Here is a 23,598-nt window from a genome sequence, read left to right as displayed (position 1 = left end):
CGGAATTTAACCCACTTGGCACCCTTTTACTTAAACATTTAACATTATCTGCTGGTTAAGACTCTCAGAACTAAAACTTTAGTTTGCTTGACTAGTTTACAATACAATTTAACTGGGAATGTCATCTAATTTTCAGATTTAAGGAAATTTTTCAGCGTTACCAATCAAAAACTTTGCGACAAATTGTCAATGCTCCGTTTTACGTATCTAATGCAAACATCCACAAAGATCTGAATATTCCAACCATTAAAGAAGAAATAAAGAAAACTAGTAAGAAATACATCGACAGACTCCACAACCACGAAAATAATTTAGCCTTAAGTCTATTAGACAATAGCCTAACAGTAAGAAGACTGAAAAGATACCACATTCTCGATATCCCTGATAGATAAATTTAACAAACTAAAAAGATGTTATATATAATAGCAGGGCTCATTGGAAAACTGCTATTTCTGTTAATTGAATATTAATTATACAATTTACTTATTGTTTAAAAACAGATTGTAAATATAAAGAGAGAGAAAAAAAAAAACTCTAAGTCCATATGTAAATAAATATACCAACGTGAGCAAGTCCATGGCTGATTTACCAATATACCGCCTTATTTTCAAAGTATATCGTAAAAATACCGAGGAAAACACAACTTTACTCCCCGCTCTATTTAAACAGTTGAACGACGGAAAATAGTACCGCTTTGTAAATTCTCCTTGTAGATCCTTTTTAATTTTAACTTATGGGCCAATTTATAGTTGCATATTCAATATGAATCATCCATATGCCACAAACGATGTCAGGCTATGCCTATCCCAGCTATAGCATCTTCATTGCCACCCGAACCGAACTTATATGTCGTGTTATCCACATTTTAAAGACACTTTTTAATATTATGAATAACATATTTTAATTTCTTTATCCTAATAGTGGGGATTAGGTAGAATCTTTCCTTCAGGCACCATCGTTGAGGATCTCTGTGGAGCATATAGAAAAAAAAAGGTGGATTTATGTTCATGTTCTTGGCTTAGACCTACCAGAGATAAGTTACGAATTTGTAAGAATATTACTCACCGAAAATTGAAGGCATCCCTACTTCCGCTTTCTTCCGCCGCCACCACCACCTTTACCGCCACCTCTACCACCACCTCCACCTCTACCTCCACCACCTTTACCACCACCAGTTGCTTGAGCTCTTGGTCTTTGATTCTTTCTCATGCTGCGTTTGCGGTTCTCCACTTTTCGCTCTGCGTTGTCTTCGTTGCGCTTCTTGATGAACTCCAGGCGCATGCGGGACTTGACGATTTGCTCGGGCCGACGTAGCTCCTTGTCAGGGCCACCCATTCGCTTTTTCAGCTCCAACTTCGCATTGTGGCGCGCATGTCGGCTGACGGGGTAGCGCTGGGCATGGCTCAGTGGCTTGCGGTTGTCGTCTTCGGTGCCGGCGGTTTCGCGCTGCACCTGTTCCTCAATCTTGGACTTTTCCTTCCAATCGCTGTAGCGGCCCGTCTTGAAGGAGGCAGGAATCCAAGCGCCAGATTCTGTGCGAATTTTGTTGGCCCGTACATCCTGCACGGAAACCATTTTCTTCTTGATGCGGTCCCATTTCTTTAGCCCTGGCCTCTGTTTTGTGTCTTGCGAAGAGTTGCGATCTATGACCGAGAACTCGGCATTCTGTGCTTGTCGCTCGAACGTGTTGATGGCCAACCCATCTTCGGTGTGCTTGTCCGCCGACTGATAGGGCACGTAATGCTCGGCGTCCTTGGTGTTGGCACTGCGCTTTTTCCTCTTTGGCTTTTCCTTGTACAAGTCATCGCAATGCAGTCGTCTCTTTGGGGCTACAACCTTATTGAATGTACTACTTATGGCCTCTTCGTCGGCGGTGGCCATTTTGGCTGTACTCGGCTCCTGTATTTCAGCGTCCCTTTGAGCCTCGTCAATATCCTCGTCAGCACGTTGCTGTCGAAACTTTTTGATGACTTCCGCGTGCTCCGAGCGCTTTGTCTTCATCACAACGAATTGAGTTGACTTCTGTGTACAATTCAGCTCAAAAACGGTCTGTAATGAATAATTGAAGCAAATAAATAAAGATTTTAAAGAGAAGTTAAGAGTATCTTACTCCACACGGCCTAAAGTTGCGCATTTTGACTAATATGTCGTGCTTCTCCTCCTGCAGCTTGCGCTCAGTAGCAGCCACCTCTTCGCGAGACTCACTCGACTGCCCATTGACTTCAGCGGCTTGGGCGAGGACGGGAGCCGCAGTGAAGAAATCCTCCAGGGGCTTGAGTGCGTAAAATTTAATCTTCTTGACGCGTGCGTTCGCATCTGTGGAGGCCACTGGACGGGAGCTCAAGTACTTCTTGTATGCATTCTCGCTGGTGCGCAACACTCCGGCCTAAGAACGAGAGAAACATGAATAAAGTGACACCAGAATCACTCGTGTAGCGACTTACTATGTGGTGGCTCTTCTTTATTTCGTTTACAGTCAGGTGCTCCTCCTCCAGCAAGTCCTGTGGAATGGTGCCCATGGTGGAGCTATCGTGGATATTGAAGGGCCTATTGAGGAACAAGTGCAGGTCTAGCAAATGGGCAGTGTCATCGGTGGAGAATATGGAATACGCGGTTCCAGTACGTCCTGCTCTGGCACATCGTCCCACACGGTGCACAAAGAGCTTCGGTTTTCCCGGAAAGTGAAGGTTAACCACATAGTCCAGGCTCGGTATGTCGATACCGCGTGCCGCTACATCAGTAACTATCAGCACCGACACCTTTTTGTTCACAAATTTGGCGGTGTTTATTTTACGCGCCGCTGGGTCCAGGCTGGAGTAGACGGATGTGTTGGAGATGCCAGCTTCTCCGAGTATAAATGAAATCAGTTCAACATGATGCTGTGTGCCAGCAAACACCACGGTCTGCGCCTCCTTTGGGATTACATATTTGAGCAGCACGACGAGTGCTGTGTAGCGGTCGTCGGGGCGGCAATGTAGAAACTTTAAGGCCAATGCGTCTGGCAGCTTTGACTCGACATCCAAGCGTATGAGGACTGGATCATTCAGTCCGGCGCGAGCAAAGTCCACCAATAGTTTGGGCAAAGTAGCGGAGAACATAACCATTTGCCGTGTGGCAGGCAGTCGATGCAGCGTCTCATTCAACTGCTCACCGAAACCCATTTCAAAAAGGCGATCAGCTTCATCCATCACAACATAATCTGCATAAAAATGTGGGGCGTTCGTTTAGGTTAGGCATACGTACATGGGAAGGGCACAATTTGATGGAATACTGACCTATGGAGTTCAACTTCAAGTCCATTTCAACACACAGATGAAGGAAGCGGCCAGGGGTGGCGACAATAACATCCGGACATGTGTGGATGGCCGAAAACTGCGAGTCCATGGAGTCGCCACCCAATACCAAAATGGTCTTCAGCTCCATAAAACGACCCAGTTCCTTGATAAACTTGTACGTTTGCACTGCCAACTCCCGAGTAGGCGATAATATCAATGCACGGGCGCCCTTTGTGGGATCGCGACGCTGCAGCTTCTCAAACAGAGGGATCAAGAAACACGCCGTTTTGCCAGATCCAGTTTTGGCCATGGCGACAACATCTCGCCCCTCCAAGATGAGTGGTATGGTCTTCCTTTGAATAGGCGTAGGCACTTTATACCCGCGTTTTGTGATTCCTTTGATTAACTCAAAGCCCAGACCCATTGATTGAAAGCCGCCGCTTTTCTTTGATTTGGGTTTGCTCTTGAGGATGTCGTCGCCACGGCTGCCCCCACTCGCCTCGGTGTCCAACGAAGGAAATCCTGGTATCTCATCACTTTGTTTTTTACCCTGTTGTAAGATAATAATTCAAAATCGCGCAATTTGCATTTACAAATAGTTTCCTTACCATTTTGCGTTTACACGTGCAACCAGTGGACCAGTGTGACCGCGGGATTATCAATCAAGTATACCGCAAAACCCACAAAAATATACCAAAATAGATATACCTTCTCATTTTAAAAATACACTGCAAAAATAACAAATCATATTCCTCGATTTTTATATTACCTACAATTATTAAATGTATTATACATATATTAAGACTATACAGATTGTGTATACAGTTTATGTAAACATTTAATAAACATTATTTTAAAATTCATTCATTCGTTTAATTCATTCAAGAGATTTGGTATACTTTGAAGGCTTCAGTTGGAAATTTTTGAAAAGAAAAGCAATTAATAAGTTATTATATGAATTTAGTCTGTAAAATCTGTAAAAATCTGTAGAAGCTCTATATATTCAATATTCTGGATAAATAGGAGCAACCAACCCATGTACATATCTGGCTGTCCTTACTTCAACATGACCCAAAAAGACCTTGGCACATTGAGCCTGACCTATGTACATATGTATGTATGTATTATGTATGTGTGTATGTATGTACGTATACCCAAGTATACATAAGTGCGTGCCGCAGGAGTGTATTACGGGGTGTGTTCGACACGTGCAGGCCTACGTTTCGGGGAAGCAGCGCTTAGGCTCAGGCGCACCCCTTGTCCGATGACACGCACATCCTGTTCGGCATGAACTAAGTAAACACGCTGCACCCCGTGACCCTCACACTTCTGCGTACGCACTCCCAAAAACTATAGCTATTCATTTTCAAATGCAGCTCTCTCCAGAGAGGCAGATCCTAAAACTGTGCTGCTGAGTGAGACAACCGCCACGACTAAGGCAACTGAGTCACGCACATGGGGAAATAATTAAAAATTTCAAAATTAGAATCCAGCCAGCCAATCTAAGAGCGTAAACACGCTCTTAGTCCCCCTTTTGTTTTTTTTTGACGCCACAGAGATCCTCAACGTTGCTGCCTGAAGGGAAGATACTAGCTAATCCCCACTATCGGGATAACGAACTTAGAACATTTTTTCAATAACAGGCCATTCGCTCGCCTCTCTTTTTGTTTCAAAACCTTCTGATAAAAGTACACTATGAAATGTGTTCATACATATATGCAGTGCGACATATTTTAAGTGCGGTTCGGGTGGCTATCCAGATGCTTTTGCTGGGATAGGGGCTGGAATGGCCAGATGTGGCACTCACATTTCCGAAAATAGCCTGACATCGCTTTGACATATGGTCCCCATTCACGGACCGTGGGATTCCCCCTGGGCCACTTTCCGACTGGTCCAAAGTCCATTCCGTCGTCTTTTGCGCTGATGCACCATCGGAATGTGGCACAGGAATGAGTGTGGTGCATCAGATAATTAGGTGCTATAAATAGGCCCAATCTTTCTGTTTTAAATTTTACGATTTGCTAGCCCAAACCAGGAGCTGTGGTAGTTCGCGTGTTCATAACCACGCCCTGAATTTGGCTTGAGTTACATTAAATTGCAGCCAGCGGACATTGGTCGGTCTCCACCGCTGACTCTGATGTAACCAGAACAGTTGAAGTACTTTTGCAATTCCATAATCCAAACCACACAATTTTTATCAATTCGGTTCTCGGGGCACGACATTCTCAAGCCATTGCCCTTCAACGGTGAGAGGTATCTTCAATTGGGGTGGATAGGGGTGCTGGCGTTACGAATTGAAGGGCTCTTGTTGACAGACAGACAGACATCTGGTAGCGACGATGGCATTAGAGAAAAGTCAATTCAATCAAATGAATGAGGCGGACAATCAATGGATTGAAGGGGAGGTTCCAATTGCAGCGGCAAGCAGCTCAGAAAGATGCCCTCTTACTCTACTTGACGTCTCTCTGTGGCGACCAATTTACAGATTGTTGAACTCACGCAAGGCCCAGGCATCGTGGGCCTAATCTACGCCTCGCCTCAAGATCTTATCTGCATGTGCGTGCCGAAGAGCTCCTTCTCGTTTGTGTTTTCTAATTTGAGCTGCCCAGACAATTGCACAATTTACTGAAGAATGCGTCTAAGCGTCACTTAAAAACGCATTATTCAATTTATGCCATCCATTCGCTAGATGCAGATGCAGATGCAGATGCAATGAATGTCTGTCGGCCTTGTTGTAAGTTATCCAAGCATTTTCTAGTAGTACGTCTTAGAGCTTGAAAGTAGAGCTCTACATGGAGTTAGCTTAATTGTCATTGCATGGAGAGAGGACACACGACAGAAGATGTGGCTTCATACAAGTAAATAATTTAATTATCTTCTAGTTTGTAGATGTGTAATTTGAATGTATAACGGTATATTTACGATATACACACCTTGAAAATGAGAAGGTATATCGGTAAATCTCGCAGGGACATAGCTCCTTTTTTCGTGGCGGGATATGATATCCTCTAGCAAGGAGTTCTCTTCATGCAGATTTACTTTTTTAGCACAGCAGTGTAGCGTAGTGTAGTGAATTTCTAATTGCCAGTAGGCAGATTTTGGTATATTTCTGTGCTTATTTAGGGCTCATAGCTGAAACGAACATTTTTTCGCAGTCTCGGAAAGAAAATATCGATATAATCATGTATTTATGACAGCCAAAATACTACAAAATACCAAGATTTTGCCAGTTTCCACATATTCATTCAAATAGAACTAACTAACTAATCTAAATAGAAATAGATTTTTCCATCATGTAAAATAACATGCACTCATGCATCAGATAGCTGATAAAATTAAGAGAAATATCACACTGCTCACGCAAAAAGGAGAAAATCCACTTGGGGAAAATACTATTCCGTGTGACCATTTTATGGGAAAATCGGACAGTTTGTGGTCGTGCGGTAGTGTGGCCAGTTTCCGAAAATTGTTTGTGGTTGTGTGCACTGCTTAATTAATGTTCGTTGTTCGGGAAATAAGGGAAAGCAAGAAAGTAAAAATACAAATTGTGGTGGCCCGCGTACTGGCTATTGCCCGCAGGAAGTAACGTGCACGTGAAATAAAAATATATAAGAGAATCGCGACGATTGTATTCCCTTGTATACACACACTGTTTTGGGCGCGTCTCTTTTTGTTCGTTCCGCGCGTGTGTGTGTTTCTGTCAAAAGCGCTTCAGCTAAAATACATATGTATACACAAACTACTCATGTGTATAGGTTCTGAGATCAAAAAAGTGTGTTTAATGCAGCAATAAGCTAATCAAATATTAAAAAAGTGTCCAAATTGTGATTTTTTTGCTTAATTTTTCTTCGTTGTCGCTCGCACACACAAACCAATACACCCACAAAGCACTCACACTCATGCATCAATACCGAAACAAGATTTTGCAAGTCGCGTCCGTGTTGCTGTGATTGTAGTTGTAGTTGTAGCTGTGGTGGCTTGTGCAACTACAATATTAAATTGTTTACTGAGCTGCTGAGCATACCTGGCTTCGCAGAAAACCGAGAAGAGTAGACAACAAAGGTGTCACAGTGGCGCCTTCTCGTTTCCACCTGCCTCTGCCATCTGTATCCGTAACAGTGTCTGTGACCGTGTGTGAAGCATAACGGGAGGAATGTGTGCTCTCCGTTGTTTGTGATTTCCAATGTGAAAAGCTACAAGTGAAAGTGGTAACTGTGCTTATCTGCACTAATTGATAGATTGCCGCAAAGTGGATTACCCCCTCATCGAACTGCACCCATCTGCATAATCAACTGTGTAAAATAATAAGGTAAGTTTATCACCAACCAAGACGACCCAAACGAAGAGTATTCCTGCTGTCTGATAGTGGAATGAATCACCGCTTAACATCTTAAATTCCATTCATTGCTTCTGCGCTGCGCCCTATCATGTTTTATCTTGTGGGTCACGGGGAGGAGAACACGGAAGTATGGCATTTAGACATTGTCCGGCGTCCTCATGTGCTTGCGATGAGTTTCATTTATATTTATATAAATATAATGTACATACATATGCATGTATGTATGTGTGTATGTACATACATATGTACGGGTTTTCTCTTCATTCGAGTTTTCTTTTATCAGTTCATTGACTGGGAGCGACCTGATTTCGTGTTTTTCATTGAGATAAGTGCTTACAAATTAAATCGTATAATCAGTAATTAAAGTTGCATCTAAGACGAGAGATTTCAATGCATCCTTTAAAGAACAGCGAGCAAAACAAATGCGAGTATGTTTCTGAGCCCGAGTGCCATTATTAATGTGCAAGCAAGCCAGAGAAACTCGCATCCGAAAACAAAGGGCGAAGCAAAAGCAGTTGCACTGTGCAACCCAATGTTCTGCCCCAAGATATGCCGTGAGACAAGCATAAGCTCAGCTGGACCTGACTTCAACTCGTTTATTTTCTCAGCTTCAGCGTTCGTTTTCACTTCGTCTCGGTACAGCAGCGGTACATACAGTCATGGAAGAAACGGTAGAAACAGCCTCTTGTTTGTCGTATGTAGTTTTCAAAGTTTTCTTCTTTAACCATTTTTTTCGTAGGTTTCATAATTTTGTTTGAGAGTGTAGGAAGTAATTGATACAAAATCGAATGTACACAGTATACAGTATACGAATGTACACAGTATACAGTATACGAATGTATACAATTCTGAGTTTTTTTATAAAATACAATTTAGGAGTATTGCTTGAGATCGCTAGAAATGATTATTTTTCTCTGCCTGTACATAGTACATACATACATGTGTACGTAAAAGGCGGTTCTTAACTATATCAAGTTAAATAACTTCTCGCTCAAAAGTAGTGTGTGCAAGAGTGTTAGCCGATGTAACCTGTAACCAGAGCAGTGAGCAGTGAGGGGGCAATTAAATTGTAATTACTCTTTCGAGTGGTCGCAATATAAATATGTTTATACCATATGTGTGTATGACATAAGCACTGCAGTCGTCTCGGTCCCTGCCAATTCACCATCCACCTGCCATCCGCATGCAAGTTGTGTCGGCAGCCGCTTGCCAAATAATCGACTTAGTTAACCAAACACCAGAGCAGAGCAGTGCAAAGCCGTGGAACATGCACCACATCCAAAACGGGAATTTGCTTGTGGCCAGTTTCAGCGACAGCGGAAGATAACCAGTTTGGGAAACATTTCCGAATCTGGCGAACTGGCGAACTGGCGATCGACGATCGCTGATCACGGGCGAGCGCAGTTCGTACGTTGTTCGTGGCTTGTGTTTTCCAGCGTTTGTATGTTGTTGGTGATGTCGAATCAGAAACACGACTCGTGAATACTGAGACTAACAAGTAGTTGGAGCTGAGGCTGAGCCATTAAGTGTCGCTATTTCTGCCTTTTGTGTCTCTCTGTTTTGCGTTCTCATTGATAAAGACCGAGCGGAAATGAAAATTGATAAATATTTTATTGACAAAAAGACACTTGTCTTGGGATGGCAGACTCTTTCCGATAAACACACGCTTCCCGACTATCTCGAGCACTCCGCAGAATCAAGGCTGCTCTCCCTGCTCAGTATGACAATCAGAGTCTCATCATTGTTCGAATTCAAGGAGCGATGGTGAATTGTTCAAAATTTGTATTTCAAATCCGGAGATAACGCGACAAATTGACCAAGAGACAAAAGGGGGGTCGTAGGTCGCCAAAGCAGACCTTTTATGGTTGCTCTGAGAGGGTGACGTAATCAAAGCTAAAAGGCAAAAAGACTTGCCTATTTTTGTATGTGTGATGTGTATGTTTGCATTTTGTTTTGTTTTTTAAATATATAACAAGTCATGAGTGGTCAAGTCAGAAGCTCTGCCCGACTCCGATCGTTTCATTCAACAAATGGGAAGAAACGACCGGAAATGATTTGGTCCCCTCCAGTCCCTCTGAGCAGCCCTTCCCTCCTCTTCAGCTCAAAGAAAGAGTGCAAAAAGTGAAAGTGACATCAGAGCGTTCGCATAATCAAAGCAACAGAAGCACCGCCTTCAAATTTTGGTTCCGAAAAAAAGCAACCATTTCCGTGGGTCACGAGACTCAGAAAACTGAAGTAAGGCTAATTTGCTCGACGCTTGACCTCAGGCAACCTTAAGCTCATATTAATAGCTAATTAGTTCTTGTGGGTCAGTCAGTCGACCAAAGCAGAACACGTTAGATTTCGAATGAAACTGGAACTGAAAGAGAAAACTGTCGCAGGGCAGAGTGACTTATTCGGTTTGTTTTGTGCATCGGATGACTGCAACGAGCTTGCAACAGGTGCACAAACCAGAAGCTAAGAGCCATTCCGAACCTTCTTGCGCCTTCTGCTCCTGGCCGGCGGGCGCCTCTTGTAGATGGGGCGTCGCACCTGAGCATGCCCGTTGCGGGGCAGGCCTCGATTACGGCGCAATATCCGACGCTGGCGTCGACGACGACGACGACGAGCAATGGGGCGACGCGTGAGGCGTTTCAAGATGCGCTTTAGGAAAACGGAGAATCGTGAACTATGCTGGGAGAATAATGAAAATTAAGTAAGGTCGTTTACATCTCTTTTAAACAGCCTCTGCTTGGCAACTGTCAGCGCATCCCAGAGTGTGGGCGCCTCCTGCAGGAGTCGCAGCAGTCCGTAGCGAGGATTCTTGCGCTTCAAGAAGCGCAAAAAGTTTATATACGGATGCGGGGCCACCAAGCTCGGCTCGTCTACAATGTCCCTGGCCCTGATCACTTTCATTTCCAGTACTGTCCAAAGCGTATTATAATTTGTGTATATTGTGTATTCGGATTTGTTTGACTGTTAAACGTATAACAAAGGCAAATGACTCGTGGCTGATCAGATACAGTCTCGCTCGATAGGTAATATGTTCGATTGCATGTATAATATATTGTGTATGTATAAATACAGCGACGCAGCTTGAATCTCTGTGCGCACAGATGGGACGAACCTTCGCACGTACATATACGGGCTCGTTATCTCCACAGAACGCTTTAAAATTCATCATCCATCTATTTTGAGGGGAGGCATTCCGCTCTCTCCCTCTTACTTATTTACTTTTATATGAATGAGATCTGCAGGCGGTGGCGACTGGCGACTGGCGACTGGCGACTGATAAGGCGACTCTCCACGGTGCATCCGACTGGTCAAAGTCCAGCCACAGTGCTGTGTGTGTTGTGCACTCTGAGGCGCATATCATGTTTACTTCCAAGCATACTACTCGAGCAATAAATATACCCTAGAGATCGGGGTGCATTCGTTTGAGCAAGGCACAGCTCGGAGGCAGGGCATATCGGAGCTAATTCAGTTCTTTAGCAGCAGACGCAGCTGACAGTGCGAGAGGTGGAATGGTGGAATTTATACTTTCTTTACTTTACTTTAATGTGGGTGCACTATTTCGTACGGACAATTAAGCATTATCCACGCTGGTGGCAGTCACGCTTCCCTCCCAATCGAGCCAGCGAGATGCCAAAGCCGCTGCCAAAGATTTTCTTTGATACGCAACCATTAAGCTGTTGTGTTGTATGCACTGTAATGAGTATTTATGTATGTTGCCGCCTGGGCAACCACTTTCCATAATCGCGCAGAACTTTCGTGATCGTTAAGTATAAATTTCATTAATAATCCGCTGGCCGCTGCCTGGGAAAAGCCAACACTTTCGTAACTTTAATCGTTCGTTTGGGATTAAAAATGTTTCCAAAATATTGATGGAAGATAAATATTTGCTCGAGGAATCGGTGTGGCTTCGAGTGGAACGAACCTACACCCCGTTTACCCTCCAGTTAGTTGTGTAACCAAACTTTCCCTTCACTCAAGAGATGCAAGACGGCCATTAGGCTTTTCTTCTTACACTCTGCACTCTCTGCCTTCTTCTTCGGCTTTCCAATGCAACGGAAATTAGTCTGTGCGACAATTGCTCCGATCATTATGGATTTGGGACTCTCTTGATAGTGGAGTTGCCTCAAGCGGCAATCAAGATTCGTGGGAAAGGAATCGCATCTCGAATACAGCAAGATACAAGAAAAGGTCTTCAGATTAAAGAGGTTTCAAATATTGTCAGATATCACCAGCGGAGTGGAGAACAAATTTTGTTGGCCAATCGAACTCTGGCTAGCTGCTACAAGGTGAACTTGTGCGCAAATGAACGGGCTTGAACCTGTCTACGGAACGCGCTGGTCTCGCAAAAACTCTGGCCCAAAAGTAATTTTATATTCAGCTATAACCAGATTGCAGTCTCCTGCAGAACTGAGCAGTAGAGTGGCGACAGAGCTGGAGATCTAAGGCTCCATTCGAGCCACTCCATTGAACGTGCTGGTCGCCCTTGACCACACGATTCGTTCGAAACCGATTAATTTGATCTTGGTTGGATGCGGACTCAGTTTTGTTCTACTCCATTTCGTTTAATTTTTGAAAGTCAGTTGACATCTAGTCGAGCATACTAAAACACTCGAACCTGCAAATATCTATGAACATCTGAGAATGGTCGGATCTGATCTGATTGGAATGACCTTGATAAATGGGCGTGCATGTTACGAGTGTGTTTATGTCTTGAACGTAGCCAGTTTCAGCAAATGTATGTAGTAGTAGTAGTATTATATATACGAATACCTTCATCTAACTGGCATTGTATCTGTATGTCTCTGCCGCCCATGTGTGGTGTGACTGGATACGTTTAAAGTCCAGATTCGGGGTTTATGTATGCAAAATGTATGCAAAAAATAACCCAACTTTAGCTCTGAAACGGCAGTCAAGCTATTTGGAACATGAAATAATAATTGCATCTTTAGTGTGGAGGAGGAAAGATGACATGGGGCATGAAATTACAAAAATTTCCGGCTCGAATAATTTTCGAGTCCATTTTATTCGCTCTCCATTCAGTGTGGGTAGGGAGTGGGAGCTCTGGTTCATGCCACTGCAGCAGAAGAATGCTGAGAATGCCACAAACCGACAACTTTAACGATCTGTTGTGAGATGCAGTGCTGTGTGAGCTCTCTGTTGTTTCTGTGGCAGCAGCTGCAGCTGCAGAAATTGAACATTTTCAATTTGCAGTTAATGAAACGAAGCGACCGAGCGAGCCATCGCATTTATCCTCTCTGCTCAAAGTTCTCTGACATGCACTGTGTGAGCTCGGTGTGTTTATCAAATGGATTCCCCATTTTGTTTGAGCCTATCTAGGACTGGTATTACGCTTGGCTCAGGCTAATCTGACTTACTTTACTATTCAAATCCACCTCCATAACGCCGAAATCGAATATAGAATCGAAATGCGATATACTGTTGCGGTTGCTTCAATTCGTATGCGATTCTCTAATTCCCCAAGCAACACTCACAGGCGCTTTCCTTTCGTTCCCGTCCCATGTTCGACAGTCAGAAAAATCGTTGGTTTCCGTAGCTGCGCTGAAGCAGCGATGCAGGGAGATGGATGCATGGCTGAGCTTTGATTGATTGCTGGCTCATGACTGACGTGCTACATGTCTGGCTTTCCACATGGGCGTGTCTCCAGCGAAATATGTACAAATTGAGCTGCCTTGTGGATCTAAAGAATTCAGGGATCCGAGGTGGAGTGTGGGAGAGCAGAGTGCTTTCCATATGTCTGCCACACAGCAGATGAGGAATGTGCAGTATAATCGAAATCTTTTCACCGTCGAACTGTCGCTTCTTACGTACTCCTCTTGCTCATATTTGATGCTAATTGCCATTGAACTCTTGACTTTTATTTGACTCAAGTTGGTCGAACTTAATGTGGAATGTAGTAGAAAAAAGCAGCGGCTTCCAGCAATTCGCTACGATACATAACAGCTCATTCCGATCAGTGTGCAGTGTACAAAACAAGGAAACCCCTGTCCATGTTCCAAGAGAGTGACTCCAACCGCATGCACAGGTTGTCCGGTGTCCGCCGTACTCCGAGAGGAGATTGCACCAGCAAAATTGTGGCTCACTTTGTGACAGTACAGTGGAGCGTGGCCAAAAAGCGTCAAGGCCGACGACTTTTTTCAGATTGTGCAATTAAACAACAAAACAAACACAATCAGTAGCAATAGAGGGGAGCTGCTCGCTGCTCGCTGCTCGAAGATTTCTATGGATCAGCCACCAAACTGACTGGTGCTTCATTTTTGCACAAAACTAAAGTTTCTTACATCTGGTGGTAATGAACATGCTGTACTGAAAAGCGTATAAATGCAGCCACAAATTGTACCTAAACAGTTTCTAGCTTCATCTTGCTGTCTCGGAAAAATGATGCTTTCAAATTTGTCATTTGTATCTACAGTACTTGGACTTGCAAACCCAAAGGAATGCCTTTTTGTTCCGCTCATCGCCCGAAAGTTATAAAATATTAATTATTACAGCAGACGATGTCTGTGTGTGTGTGTGTGTGTGTGTGTGTGTGTGTGTGTGTGTGTGTGTGTGTGTGCTATCCGCTTGCGCACCTCCGCACGTTGAATACGGAAGAGGGGAAGGGAAAGAGGCGGCTGCTTGGGTCCAGAGAGGAATTTCTTCTTTAACATTTGGCCACTTCTTAATCGAATGACGCACGGGGCACAGCGAGTGGGTCTGTGGGATAAAACTACTTACCATAGCTCACTAGATGAATGGGGCAAGTGGCATGGTCCAAGGTTGCCACCACATTTTGCTCATTTAGCGAATTGGACTTTGGCCAGCAGTTTCTACTTTTGTCCTTGGAATCCTTCTTAGATATGTCATAGATATTTATAACCATTAAACATACCCCATGAACAAAGCAATGTTAAAGAACTTCAGCATTAAACGAAAACTTTGTAGCCCATTGCGATGTATAGGAAAACTCCTGAGTGACACCCAATTTCTGTTTGTATCTTTTCAGCCAGTGTCTTCAGAAGAACCAAAACAATATCAAGAAGTGACACTATGGCATATATGAGGGCCATGCGTTACATGTCACTGACTAAGACCCCCACCAGAGCAGAAAGATGATAAGAGTCCATCAACATGAGCCAAAACACAGCACTTGATTCGAGAAAGCATTCGCGTGCAATTGAAAACGAAAGCAATTCGATGATTGTGTCAGAGGGAGCCACACAGTAAACCTCACACCGGAAACTCAGAAACAATCCAAGTGGGAGCCACTCTCGCTCTCCTCCTCACGCACCTCTCCATCCTTCAAAATGAATTCCGTCATATCTGCATTTAAAGGGAAGAAGAACAGTGCGGCGGCCAGCGGCAACACGCCAATCGCCTCCAACGGAGTCAACGCGCCTTCTGCCGAAACAAAACAGAACCACAACGGTGGCCTGCTCGGCGTCGGAATCAGCATAGCAAGTGTCGGCACAGGAGTGGCCAAGAAGAAAGCTGTGGCACAGAGCAGCGGCTACCAGTACTTGCGTCACATCCGCGAGATAGAGACTGCCAACAAGCTGCTGTCCCCCATCGTGGGAGGGTCGGAAGACATGGCTGGGGCCGATGTGGTGGACCACTGTCTACCCACCACAGTGCGTCTGTCCTTCTCCGACTTCAATATGAATGGAAAGGGTGTCGGCGCTGTGGGCTCAGACCCTGCCCCTGGAGAAAATGCCAACTTGGTGTTCAGCGACTCCTGGTCCGCGTCCCAGACTCCAGCAACAGCGACGACGGATGACGAAGACATTTCGGAGCACTCGGCTGCCGCCTGCAACAGTACCAGCAGCTCCAGCGGGCACAGCAACAGCACCGTGGTGCACAGTCCAACGGTGGCGGAGGGTACCAGCCACCCCAGTCCCAGCCTGAGTCTGCACAGCTCCTCGCCCACCAACTGCGGCATCAGCAGCAGTCCCCCACACAACAACAGCCATTCGTCTATGGCCGTCAGCTGCGAGCCGCATTCGACGTCCACCACAACCCTCTCCTCGCTGGGGTCGGACCTGGACCAAGGCCATGCAGCGGTCTGCAGCGAAAACGGATCCTCACAAACAACGCCGTACGCTTCGCCTGTGGTGACACCCCGTCACCAAATGGACATCCGCGATAAAGGGTCGGTGGCGGGGAATGAAAATTATATACCCGCCTTTTTAATGGCCGCACCGGTAACATTGCCCTTGTCCACCACGACCGTGCCGGCTGTCAACTCGGCGGCCAGTACGCCCAAGCACACGCGCTACTCGAAGCCGCGACTTAGCCTGAGCCGCGTGTTTAACCACTCGATGCCCTCGGTTCATGGACGACCCAATCTCAGTGTGGCAATGGGCGATGGGCTCGGTGCCGGAACAGCGGCCAATGCCGGTCACGGTCCCCCAAAACGTATCTCCACACACCAAAGAAACTTGAGTTTGGATTTCAGGTGAGTTCTCGAATGTACTTCGTCCTTTCCTGCTTCTATGTGATGTTGCAATTAGCCGCGATTGAGTGCAGCGACTGTGTCATGTGGCGGCTCTAAAATTAGTATGCAACAGTGCAACAGTCAGTGCAGTTTTGCGTATTTTTAAGCTCTCCCGCACGCCATGTAAAAGAGTGTATCAAACACGAGCAGGTTCAGTGTTTGCCTTCTTCCCAAGCACATGAAACCTGACCCCCATCCGGTGACTGTGCTGCACAACATTAAAAACCCAACATCCACTTAACTTCTGGTTGAACCTTCACACCCATCCACTGTTTACATTCAGTTTCTATCTGTAGTATGTGGAGCTAAAAAAGATTTACTTTCTGGTCATACGTTCATGTGTACATACATAAATATATACATACATATATATAGATATGTATGTGCGTAGCATGTATGCATTTATGTAACTGTATGGAAATATTTTCTTCGATACAAATTTATGTTTATGCATTATTTTATACATATGTACATATGTATGTATTTATGTATCTCTTTGTGAAGTACAAGCAAATGGAGTGCCACACCCTGCTTTTTGCAGGGTGCGTGCGCCGGCAAAGAGCTACACTCTGTGGAGCGTGGCCTGTCCCACCCTGTGGCACCTTGTCATAGGTAGCAAAAAACACAAGCGCTCCCATTCCCTCCCCTCCCGCTATCTTCCTATCTCTCTTGTTGCACGTCCTTAGTGCGTTTTGCTGCTTTTCCGTAGTGAATGATTTCGTTAGCTTCTCCAGTCGGGTCACTCGCTTTTACTTTTCTCTTGGCACTTTCTTCACTCTGACCATTTTACTGCCTCCTTCTGCACCCCCGTGCGCTCGTTTGAATTGTGGATGGCCCACTGAATGGCCAGAACAAGCTTTGAGAGGAATTCATGTTCGGCTGATATAAGTCAACTGTCAACTGTTGATTGTGGATGAAGGAGAAGGTGACAGGCACAGTGATCGGGAGCGTAAAAGGGGGGGAACGATTTATAAATGAATGCAAATGCGTAAGGAATTTATAGCTAATGCGGCTTGGAATACATGGACACGACATTAGCGACATCAGCGAAGTGGAACAGCCAACTACGGCAGATAGGAACACACTAGGTGCTCTGCACTCGCATTATGGCTGCTTCACCTGTATGGAAATGCCCACTGAAGGTCGTGGTCCCATATGCTATGGACAAGCCTGTGGAACTGGTTATCAAACTGTCCCGCTTATCGTGTCCGCTGATAACAGTCCACGTAACACATTGACAGCGAGGTACGCTGATAACGTTGAGCACAGAAAAACAAACTCTGCTCCGTTGCGAAAGTTACTTTTGAATCCGCCCTCGCAGGATGGCCCTAAAAGCTTTTACAATCAGCTGTGACAAAAGCTTTTCTTGTTGTTGTTTTCACTTATCTTATTCTCTCTGGTCAAAATTACTCTCCGCTGCTCAATTTAACGCAAAAATGAGCTCACCCTCCCTCTCGCTCGGCACTCGTCATAGGTCTGTGCTGTGTGGGTGCGTGTGTGTGTGAGAATGTGTGTGGTTTTGTGTCTGTGTTTCTTTGTGTTTCACGCGCATTGTTTTTCTGTAGTTCATTCGTATGCGTGTGTGTTTTGTACACGAAATTCCCATCAGCATGTGAATGTTGCTAATTTAATTTAAAGGGCGTCTGTATATGCACCGTTCTATCTGTCCCTATCCAGCTGTAAATAGTTTCGACCGATATGATAACATAACTGCGACTTAGGTGAGCTCCACTTTAGTGTGTGTCCGTGTCAGTGCCCGTGTCCCTGCCCCTGTCCGTAATAGGCCGAAACATATTGTGTGTGTAAAGAAATCTCGGCAACAGATACACGAGTACATTGATTTTTTTCATTTCGAAGAAGGTAGCTACTAACTTTTGTTGTTTACTTTCTATTTGCAGATCCATGGGCATATTGCTGCCGCCTGTCTCTCAGGTGACCAACACACGCATTAATCACACCCAGCATCATCGCAATCGCAGCCTCGACAGTGCCCTGCAACGCATACCAGAGGTGAGTGTGAGGCTAATTTTGGTGCCCCTCCATCAAACCCAAACACCCCAGAGCAGAAATCAACGACGTATCTTTTCGTTGGCGCCCGTATCACACATCATACACCGAAACCCCTCCCGCCAACCGCTGGAGTGCATGCACTTGCCAAAAGCAGTAAAACCTGGAAAGTTTACAAGTCTCTTTCAAAGCTCACATCTGTCTGGGTGTATGTGTGTGCTCTCTGCTGTGTTTATTTATATTTTTATCGTTGGCGCTGCTGGCATTGTTATTCACATTTTGCACTTACTTTTGTGGTTACTATTTGTGTGGTTTTCTGGTTATCAATACCACACAGCCACAGAGCAAAGCAAGGCACATGCCAGTGCGAGTGCCAGCCCCTTACTTGTACTGAGCTGTAAAGAAGAGAGAACTCCACAATCTAATGCAGCTGCAGTGGCTATAATTATTCTGTAACCAATAATATGTGTATGTGTTATCCCTCACACAGGTTGAAGTGTCGTCTCCCAATGCCGATACGGAGAACACATTCTGCTCTCCATCATCCATACTAGTTACAAATATGTGCACGAAGATTGCCACCACAGCGGCAAGTGTAACAGCAGCCCTATCCCCCCCCACTACACCCACGCCAGCCATCACATCCGTGGCACCGACAACCCTAACAATGAAGGTGAGCGCGCAACAGCAGGTGCAGCAGAGCCAGAAACACCAGCCATCGATTCGTTTGCATGCTCCCTGCAGGACCAGTACCAGTACCGTCGGTAAGTAGCAGCATCCTCAGCCCCAGAAATGTTCTAACATATGGGAAACCCTCTTTCAGTGGAGGCCTGTCCGACGTTGCGAGTGAGACCCAAGTCTAGCGACTCGGTGGCGGAGTCAGTCGGAGTCATTGGCAGTGGAAACAGCAATGGCGGCAGCAGCAGCAACAATAGTTGCAGCAGCGCTGGCAGCAGCAAGAAACGAGAGGATCTCACCAGTCTAGGATCTGACGACTCAGGTAAGAATTTGTATAAACTAAGTCGAAGGCAAGCATGGCTTTGACTTTTCTGTAATCTTGTGGGCATTCCCTCTTCATTAATACACTTCCTCTTGATTGTAGGCATCATATGTGGCTCCGAGTCGGACCAACTTGAAACCCTGAATCGCATCTGTCACTCGCATGAATCGCTGGATTCTGGTGAAATGGAGGCAGAGGAGGAGTGCATAGATATGATGGAGACGACATCCATAGACGAGGAGTACAACATAATGCAATCGGATCATCCATGCTTATATCCGCCACACGAAGTCGCCAACGAAATAGACTGTCGCACTCTGCGTCCGTCACGCAAGCAAAGGCGTCAGCAGCAACTTGCTTTAGAGCAAGCCAAGCAGCTGTCGGAACACAAAGAACGTGGCGTGGATGTTGGCGTTGACGACAGGACCCGGTATCGCGTCATGAACATGTCTCGTGCGGCCATAAACGTGGAGCTGGGAACGGCGCCTAATGAAATCGAACCGGTGGACGAACACAAGGAGCCGGATCAGGATGTGGCGAGAGCAGACTCATCGACACTGACTTCAACTATCGCCACGCCTCTACCGCCGCCCCTGCCCACGCCGACACCCACATGGGGTGATACAGCAACAACGCCGGTAATGCCTTCGGCGACACCCACACCTACAGCCACCCCCACACCCACTGAGAGCACCAAGAACGACCAGGTGCTCTTCAAGAACTTCTTCGGAGCCACCAAGAACGCCATCTTCCGCACGGCCCAAAGCATCATAGAGAACCACGAGAAGAAGAACGCGGCCAAGCAGAAGGTAGGAGAACAGCAGACGGACCACACTTCACCGACGACCCTGCAGAGCTCGTCGAGTGGTGGCAGCACAGCCCTGCACGACCAGGTCAAGTCCCCAACGGACATTTCCAAAAAGAAGGAGTTCTTCAGTTTGCTCACATCCAACTCCAGCAAGAAGGCAGCGGCCGCTGCTGCGGCGGCTGCGGCAAGCTCCGCAGCCAGTACACCAGTCGCAACACCCACAGAATCGTCGATGGCCGACTCATCAGCCGACACGAAGCTGAAGGAGCGTACGCTCAACCTGCGCCTACCTGGTACAGACACTGATGGCACAACTGAAGATGCACTTGCCAAGAGTTCCTCCATGAACTCACTGCACAAGCTGAAGCTGCCCGTGCCCGGTGTGGTCAAGTACTTTATAAGCGAGCGAGCACCTAGCTCGGATGTGCTGCAGAAGCCCGAAAAAGGCCAGAGCGGACTGCTGCGCTTCTTCGAGTCGCCGGTCTTCAACATACACTTTGCTGTGCACTATCTCTTCTACTCGAAGGAGCCGGGTGTGCTCAGCTTCATTGGCAACAAGATCTTCAGCTTCCAGGACCAGGAGGTCGACCTGTACATACCGCAGTTGATCGTCATGTACATACAAATGGATGAGTTGGCCGACGTTCTTGATCCCTATCTTACCATTCGATGTCGCAAGTCTGTGGACTTCTCCCTTAAGTGCTTATGGCTGCTGGAGGCCTACAACTACCAGGTGGACTCACTGGGCAACTCGCACAGCGGCACCCGCAAGCCCAAACTGGCGCTCATGAAGGAAATATTCTCGAAAAAAGAACATAAACAGGTGCAGAACGAGTCGAAGGCGGCCAACGCTGGCGCGGTCGGCGATGCTGAGCCGAGATCGATTGTGGCCTATGCCAAGAAAACGCACTACCGCTCGCAGTCGGATGCCACTGTGCTGCTTACCGATTCACGATCCCCACATACCCTTAGTATGTCCCATCGCATATATCAGAAGCCGTCCTTCACCACCAAAACACTACCCACTGCGCCTACCAAACTGTGTCTGGGAGACCTGACCTCTGGGCATGCCTTCGACAACGGCTGCACATGCTTTGAGACGGTGCGGGGCCAGGTGAACGGTCTGCTGGGCCAGAGAACACTGTGCAGCTGCGGCGCTCCAAAGACCGCGCCGCAAAAGGAGTTCATGAAGGCACTGATGAATGTGGGAAAGAATCTTACTTCGCTGCCCTCGAAGGCGGAGAAGACGTCGGCATTGCGCATGTTCCTAAATTTAATCAACAAAAACCTGCCCGCTAGAGTTTGGCTGCCCCTCTACTCGGACATTCCACACCACGTCGTTCGCATCACGGAAGAGAAGACTGCTGTGCTCAACTCCAAGGACAAGACCCCGTACATCATCTACGTGGAGGTGGTCGAGGTGCCTGACATCTACACCTCCCCATTGATACCCAAAATGATGCCGTCACTGCGACACACAAAGAGCGAGGAGCACTTGGAGGGGTCCTGCCACCAGCACCTGAGTTGCAGCTGCACCTCCAGCTGCAGCAGCAGTCACCAGAGCTCAAGCTGCCGGCGGAAAAAGAATGGCGATGGAGATGCCGGTTGCGGGTATGGTTGCTCGCACAACTGCTGCAGCAATCCACTCTCGCTAGGAGGTCTGCATGTTCATGAAAACGATGTGTGGTCTCAGGAGGACGACGAGATCACGTCGCAGTACCTAAATATGCGCAAGATAAGCGAGAGGGACGCCGTATCGCAGATGTCGCTCGACTCGTGCGATTCAAGGGACCAAGGTGAGTACTTTGCCCGAGAGTAAATCAATTCAGATTCATGGATTTTGTTGCAGGACCACCCATTGTCTTCAACATCGGGGACGTGCGCTCGAGGCACTGTAACAATTTAAGCTGCGAGAACACAAAATCGTTTAGCCACGACCCAGAAGATCCTTCCGCAGCGGCCCTAAAGGTTAGCACTCAAACAGGATACTCGATGTATTAGTTTTGAAATTAATTCCATTAAATTTACGCAGGAACCCTGGGATGAGAAGGAGAAGCTTATTCGAGAGTCTTCGCCATATGGGCACCTGTCAAACTGGCGACTGCTTTCGGCCATTGTTAAGTGTGGGGACGACTTAAGGCAGGAGCTCATGGCTACACAGCTGTTGCAGGTATATTTTGGATTGCTTTTGATTGCACTCAATGTCAAACCCTTGCCTGTTTCTTTCAGATGTTCAAAATAATTTGGCAGGAGGAAAAAGTGGACCTGTGGGTGCGTCCATACAAGATAGTCTGTCTGTCAAATGACAGCGGTCTCATTGAACCCATCCTTAACACCGTCTCTCTGCACCAAATCAAAAAGAACTCCAACAAGTCGTTGAGAGATTACTTTATCGATGAGTATGGCCCTCCCACGGATGAAAGTTTTCGCCGTGCGCAAAGGAATTTCGTTCAGAGCTGTGCAGCTTACTGTCTGATTTCCTACTTGCTGCAAGTCAAGGACAGGTAATAATGACACCCTCACTCATTCAATTGTGTATTTACTAATAGTCCATCCTCCGTATAGGCATAATGGCAACATACTCTTCCATTCGGATGGACACATAATACACATCGACTTTGGATTTATTCTGAGTATATCTCCAAAGAACTTGGGTAGGTACACGGCGCTGGCACAACAGGCCCTTGTATAAGAGTTATCAATAAAATGTGTCTTGCAGGCTTCGAGCAATCACCATTTAAGCTTACGCCTGAATTCGTTGAAGTCATGGGAGGTACCAGTTCGGAACATTGGCGTGAATTCAATCGCTTGTTGCTCGTGGGCATGATGTCAGCTAGAAAGCACATGGATCGCATCATCAACTTTGTGGAAATCATGCGCAGCAGTAAGTTTTTATGCAAAATGTCCACAAGAAATGATTATAAATGGATTCATGTCTTTGGTACAGATGCGCATTTGCCGTGCTTTAAAAATGGATGCTCCGGCACCGTACAGAATCTCCGCAAACGCTTTCATATGAATTTAACCGAGCAAGAAATGGAACGCAAGGTTGAGCAGCTTGTGCAGGATTCGTTGAAAAGTCTGTCAACCAAACTCTACGATGGTTACCAGTACTACACGAATGGCATATTGTGAGAACGGTTTTTTATGAAGATCTAAACAGATTTCATGAGCAATAGATTATAAATGCCGAGCTGATACCCAAAACTATGGACTGACTTTTTGTAAAGGAAATTTTGTATATTAAATAATACATTATGTAATAGATCAGCGACAAACATAAACAAAACAAAACAAAAAGAATGAAATTGTACCAAACCAAAATCTGTTATCGTAGCTTAAAACGTTCCTTGTGTGCGTTTACATTGTTGAATTATCGTAATGTGTGTGTTGTCTAGCTTTTAAGATTCGGTGTAATTTTATTTTGTCTGAGCGAGAAAGCTAGTGTCGGTCTGTTCTTGAAATTTGCAATCCTTCCGGTAAATGTGCATAAAATATTAAGCTTAAGATGGCTTATCTACTCGTAGTCATGCTACGCTCAACCTCCACTCATCCTCCTTACACTTTATACTCTGGCGCTTTTGTATTTCGCGATTGTAACTTATAGAAGTATCCAATTCCAATCTCTAGCCATAAGTACATAGAATATTAACCACCAATACCACTTATTTGCTTTAGCTTAAA

General features: G+C 45.9%; 3 protein-coding genes across 4 annotated transcripts; 1 reads left to right on the top strand and 2 right to left on the bottom strand.

Annotated features, from left to right (window-relative positions):
* Nucleotides 1-852: 852 nt before the first annotated feature.
* On the bottom strand, nucleotides 853-3,974 carry LOC117589144 (ATP-dependent RNA helicase DDX54). Its single transcript, XM_034280830.1, has 7 exons — nucleotides 3,884-3,974; nucleotides 3,276-3,825; nucleotides 2,445-3,199; nucleotides 2,111-2,386; nucleotides 1,167-2,049; nucleotides 1,066-1,115; nucleotides 853-968 (listed from the first exon to the last, which is right to left on the bottom strand). Exons 1-6 carry the CDS (start codon nucleotides 3,884-3,886, stop codon nucleotides 1,084-1,086), a joined length of 2,499 nt encoding a protein of 832 aa, XP_034136721.1. The 5' UTR covers nucleotides 3,887-3,974; the 3' UTR covers nucleotides 853-968; nucleotides 1,066-1,083.
* A 2,771-nt stretch (nucleotides 3,975-6,745) lies between these two features.
* On the top strand, nucleotides 6,746-23,280 carry LOC117588843 (phosphatidylinositol 4-kinase beta). 2 transcript variants are annotated; one of them, XM_034280336.1, is made up of 12 exons: nucleotides 6,746-7,584; nucleotides 14,612-16,060; nucleotides 17,998-18,109; nucleotides 18,597-18,870; nucleotides 18,930-19,106; nucleotides 19,209-21,710; nucleotides 21,764-21,882; nucleotides 21,947-22,084; nucleotides 22,144-22,418; nucleotides 22,480-22,568; nucleotides 22,634-22,798; nucleotides 22,862-23,280. In XM_034280336.1, the coding sequence occupies exons 2-12, from the start codon at nucleotides 14,913-14,915 to the stop codon at nucleotides 23,047-23,049; spliced, it is 5,187 nt and encodes a 1,728-aa protein (XP_034136227.1). In that variant the 5' UTR covers nucleotides 6,746-7,584; nucleotides 14,612-14,912; the 3' UTR covers nucleotides 23,050-23,280. The 2 variants fall into 2 exon arrangements, with proteins under 2 accessions (XP_034136227.1, XP_034136228.1); XM_034280337.1 differs by lacking the exons at nucleotides 6,746-7,584; nucleotides 14,612-16,060 and adding an exon at nucleotides 17,691-17,820.
* On the bottom strand, nucleotides 9,371-10,596 carry LOC117588845. The gene is made up of 2 exons (XM_034280340.1): nucleotides 10,324-10,596; nucleotides 9,371-10,257 (listed from the first exon to the last, which is right to left on the bottom strand). The coding sequence occupies exons 1-2, from the start codon at nucleotides 10,507-10,509 to the stop codon at nucleotides 10,072-10,074; spliced, it is 372 nt and encodes a 123-aa protein (XP_034136231.1). The 5' UTR covers nucleotides 10,510-10,596; the 3' UTR covers nucleotides 9,371-10,071.
* Nucleotides 23,281-23,598: the final 318 nt, after the last annotated feature.

Source organism: Drosophila guanche, unplaced genomic scaffold (genome assembly GCF_900245975.1).
Source record: "Drosophila guanche unplaced genomic scaffold, DGUA_6, whole genome shotgun sequence".
NCBI classification, from domain to species: domain Eukaryota; kingdom Metazoa; phylum Arthropoda; class Insecta; order Diptera; family Drosophilidae; genus Drosophila; species Drosophila guanche.
Note: the sequence above shows the minus strand (reverse complement) of the source record. Positions and strands in the feature narration are given on the sequence as shown.